Consider the following 5,000-nt stretch of genomic DNA (forward strand, 5'->3'; position numbering starts at 1 on the left):
TGTACAGTGCAGCTGATCATGTCTTACATGGAAAGACGCTCTGTAAATTGGATTTTTAGTATCATCATCATCATTATTATTATTATTATTATTATTATTATTATTATTATCATTGTTGTTGTTATTATTATCATCCTCATTCTTCTTCTTCTTCTTCTTCTTCTTCTTCTTCTTCTTCTTCTTCTTCTTCTCCTTTAATAATGATTTTTTTTTTATTATTATCATCATCATCATCATCATCATCATCATTATCATTATTATAATCATTATTAGTATTATCATTATCGTCATTAGCAGTAGTAGTAGTAGTAGTAGTAGTAGTAGTAGTAGTAGTATATCATCATTATTGGCATCCTCATCCTCCTCATCATCATAAGCGACAGTATCATCATCGTTACCTGCAGTGTTGTATGGATTGTACTACACGGAGTGGTGACTAATGGTGTGTTCCCAGGGGCCGGATTCACTACACGGACATGTACGATCTGCTGAGGGACATGGAGCCGCCTGTAGGCTTCGGGAAGAAATGCCCCTACCGTCTGGCCTACCGGGTGAGCGTCGCACTCTCCGACATTCAACACGCTTCAAGAGATTTCAAGAAATTCAAAGTTTTAAAGAGATACAAAGATTCCAAGAAATTCAAAGTTTTAAAGAGATTCAGAGTTTCCAAGAAATTCAGATATTCCAAGAAATACAAAACCTCTCAAGATACAAAGGTTCAAGAAATTCAAAGATACCAATAAATTTAAAGATACCAAGAAATTTAAAGATTCAAAGAAATTCACAGATTCAAAGAAATTCACAGGTTCAAAGATTCAAAGAAATTCAAACATTTTAAAGATTCAAAAGTTCAAAAGATTCCAAGAAATTAAAAGATTAAAAACCTTTAAAAAAAATCAAAGATTCAAAGAGACTGAAAGATTCTAAGGATTCAAAGAAATTCAAAAGATTCGAAGAAATTCAAATATTCAAAAGGTTCAAAGAAGTTCAAAGATTCTAAAGATATGGAATTCAAAGATTCCAAGAATTTTTTTTAAAATTCGAAAGATTCGAAGAAATATAAAGATTCTGATGATTCAAAGGTTCAAAAGAATCGAAGAAATTCAGAGTAATTAAGTATAGTACTTTATTATTGTTATGATGATGATGGTGATTGTTGCTATTGCTAGTAGTAGTACTGATGGTTGTAGTATTAAGAGTGGGAGCAGTAGGTGCAGTAGATGTTGTTGTTGTTGTTGTTCAACTTGTTACTGTCTGTTGGCTTATTTCAAAGCGTTTGTCTCTTTAGCAGTATAACGTAGTTATACTTTGTGTGTGTTTGTTTAATGTGACCATTATAGTGATGTCACTATGTGTGTCACTACGGTGACCATTGTATTAGTATTTCCATGTGTATTTGTGTACTGTGACCATTGTATATGTGTTTTAGTATGTGCTTTATGCATCGTGACCATGCGATTGATGCGTTCTTCAGAAACTGGTGAGGATGAACATGCCTGTGGCGGAGGACGGCACGGTCCACTTCACCACCACGCTCTTCGCCTTGATACGAGAGTCCCTCATGATCAAGACAGGACCACGTGAGGAACCACGTGTTTGCTAGTTCACACTCGCTGTTCCCTTGGTTTGATTAATTCATATGCTTACAGTGCATTCTTTTTTTTTCTTTTTTTTTTTTTTTTTTTTTGGATTGGTCACGACGGGTGCAACAGCTGAGTGGTTAAAGCGTTGGACTTTCAATGTGTGGGTCCCGGGTTCGAATCTTGGTAACGGCGCCTGGTGGGTAAAGGGTGGAGATTTTTCCGATCTACCAGGATAAACATGTGCAGACCTGCTTGTGCCTGAACCCTCTTCGTGTGTATACACAAGCAGAAGATCAAATACGCACGTTAAAGATCCTGTGATCCATGTCAGCGCCCGGTGGGTTATGGAAACAAGAATATACTCAGCATGCACACCCCCGAAAACATAGTATGGCTGCCTACTTAGCGGGGTAAAAACGATCATACACGTAAAAGCCCACTTGTGTACATACGAGTGAACGCGGGAGTTGCAGCCCACACGTGAAAAAGAAGTGGTCACTTTTACGTGAATGGTCGGTGATGTTTTAGTTGACTCAAGTCGATGAAATTTCATGTTACGTGTGCATTTTATACAGTACCTTGTCAGATATTTTATCCCGTCATTCAAGATTTCGATTTCGACCCTTACCCCCACCAGACCTTTATTTTTAATAACTACAGCAAGGGTGACCAAATGTCCACATGGTGTCAGTCTGAAGTTTTTACTTTGATTGTTTGTGATGAGGTGTCCCTGTGATATCAATCTTCAGATTTTGTCTTGATTGTTTGTGACGAGATGTCCGTATGGTGACAGTCTTTAGATTTTGTTTTGAATGTTTGTTATCGAATGTCCCTGTGGTGTCAATCTTTAGGTTTTGTTTCTTCTTCTTCTTCTTCTTGTTCTTCTTGTTCTTCTTCTTCTCCTCCTCCTCCTCCTCCTCCTCCTTCTTCTTCTTCTTCTTCTTCTCCTCCTCCTCCTCCTTCTCCTTCTCCTTCTCCTTCTTCTTCTCCTTCTTCTCCTTCTTCTTCTCCTTCGTTTGTGGGCTTCGACTCCCATGTTCACTCGTACACAGGGCTTTTACGTGTATGACCTTGCTATGTAGGCAGCCATACTCTGTTTTCGTGGGGTATGGGGTTGGGGTTGTTGTTTTGTTGTTGTTCATTCTTGAGGTGTCCCCCTGACCCCATTATTTTCTTTCTTTTGCAGCGGAGGAGATGGACAAGCTAGATGACGAGATGCGGGAGACGATACGCCGCCTGTGGTCAGTGCAGGGCCGGAAGATGTTGGACCTGCTGATGCCGGGCAATGAAGGTCAGTGGCTGCACCCCTGGCCTCGCGCTCACTCTTTAGCTCAGCTCCGTTCTGTTCCGTTCCGTTCAGTTGCTGCTACGTGGCGACAATTCCATGACAGTTATACGCTGCACCACATCCGCTACGGCTAAGTAGATGTGTGACCAGCAGAGTAACCCAACGCGTTCAGTCAGGCCTCGAGGGAACATGAAATGAAATGAAATTAAAATACTGAATAATGATGATGATGATGATAATGATAATCATATAATGACGACAACAACAGCAATAATAATAAAAAAAAAAAGAAGAAGAAGAAGAAAAAGAACAACAACAACAACATGTCCGTGTAGGAAGCGAGAGAATCTGAACTTGCAGAACCGAATCCCACACTAGCCAGAATTGTCTCCTCCTCCATTAGTCTCAGAGCAGTGGACTGGACGCTAGTCATTCGAATGTGACGATAAATCAAACGCTCGTAAAAGAACCCAGGGCAATAAGAGATCTGCCCATGGCAAAATTCTGAGAAAAAAAAGAAGAGAAAAAAAACACCAAAAAAAACCCACAAACGATTGGACAGGAGCAGAAAAATCCACTTTCAGACGACAAAAGGTGGGAGATATGTGGCGCTGCAATGTGGCGACGCGCTCTCCCCGCGGAGAGCAGCCCGAATTCCAGACAGAGAAAGCCTGTTGTGACATAATGTGATACAATACAGAACAATCTGATAGAAAATAATACAATAATGTATGACTGGGAAGTTCAATGGCAAGGAGTCACAGCAGTGACTGATCTCACAGCTTCAGTTTCAGTTTCAGTTTCACTTTCTCAAGGAGGCGTCACTGCGTTCGGACAAATCCATACACGCTACACCACATCTGTTGAGCAGATGCCTGACCAGCAGCATAACCCAACGCGCTTAGTCAGGCCTTGAGTGCATGCTTACATATTTGTGTACCTATGAAAGTGGATTTCATTTTACGTAATTTCGCCAGAGGACAACACTCTCGTTGCCATGGGTTCTTTTTCAGTGCGCCAAGTGCGTGCTGCACACGGGACCTCGGTTTATCGTCTCATCCGAAAGACTAGACGCTCAGTTTGATTTTCCAGTCAAACGTAGGAGAAAGGGCGAGAGCGGGATTCGAACCCACACCTTCACGGACTCTCTGTATTGGCAGCTGAGCGTCTTAACCATTCTGCCACCTTCCTCCTGATCTTACAGCTGAAAACTGACATTCAGTATCTCTCTGAATTTTGTATAGAAATCGTGTATGTGTGTGGTGTGTGTGTGTGTGTGTGTGTGTGTGTGTGTGTGTGTGTGTGTGTGTGTGTGTGTTCCATTCTGTTTAACGTCTCATCGCCAAAAAAAGTTATACTGGACATTGAAAAACCCGAATTATGCATTATTAACTGACTAACCAATGGAACAAATGGTCTGAATGCGAAAAGATAACATTTCATTATACAACAACCTTTGAATACATTTTAAAGATGGAATTAAATGTAATTTCTCTTAATCTGTGTGTGTGTGTGTGTGTGTGTGTGTGTGTGTGTGTGTGTGTGTGTGTGTGTGTGTGTGTGTGTGTGTGTGTGTTTATGCATGCGGACATTACTATGAATGTCTGCACTCATCGTATGTGTCTTCGTTCCAATGCATGCGCATGTATACATGCACGGACATTGTTTTATTTTGTGTTTTGTTGTGTGTGTGTGTGTGTGTGTGTGTGTGTGTGTGTGTGTGTGTGTGTGTTTGTTTTGTTTTTTGTTGTTTGTTTGTTGTTGTGTTTTTTTTGGGGGGGGTCTTTTTTTCGGTTTTTTTGTTGTTGTTGTTGTTGTTGTTTGTTTTTGGTTTTTTTGTTTTGTTTTTTTGTTTTGTTTTGTTTTTGTAGGGGTGGGGATTGAGGGAGGGGCCGTTTGTTTGTGTCTGTCTGTCTGTACACGTGTGTTGTGTGTCTGTATGTACATGTGTGTGTGTGTGTGATGATGATGATGATGATGATGGTGATGGTGATATGAGAGGTGGTGGTGTTGTGTTGCACAGAACTGGACGAAGGGAAGATGACAGTGGGCAAGATCTACTCAGGACTGCTGATCGCCGAGAACTGGAAGGCCTACAAGGCCAGTCAGTCTGCCAGCTCCACCTTCAG

General features: G+C 40.9%; 1 protein-coding gene across 1 annotated transcript in view; it reads left to right on the forward strand.

The window, feature by feature from the left end:
* The window catches only part of LOC143275763 (voltage-dependent calcium channel type A subunit alpha-1-like), a 402,120-nt gene that overhangs the window by 366,985 nt on the left and 30,135 nt on the right, over positions 1-5,000 (forward strand). Inside the window, exons 41-44 of the mRNA XM_076580041.1 lie at positions 455-551; positions 1,475-1,580; positions 2,770-2,874; positions 4,895-5,000. The exon at positions 4,895-5,000 is cut by the window's right edge and continues 4 nt beyond it. Coding sequence (XP_076436156.1) covers positions 455-551; positions 1,475-1,580; positions 2,770-2,874; positions 4,895-5,000 — 414 coding nt within the window. The remainder of the gene's footprint in view (positions 1-454; positions 552-1,474; positions 1,581-2,769; positions 2,875-4,894) is intronic.

This window comes from Babylonia areolata, chromosome 31 (assembly GCF_041734735.1).
Source record: "Babylonia areolata isolate BAREFJ2019XMU chromosome 31, ASM4173473v1, whole genome shotgun sequence".
Classification (NCBI taxonomy): Eukaryota; Metazoa; Mollusca; class Gastropoda; order Neogastropoda; family Buccinidae; genus Babylonia; species Babylonia areolata.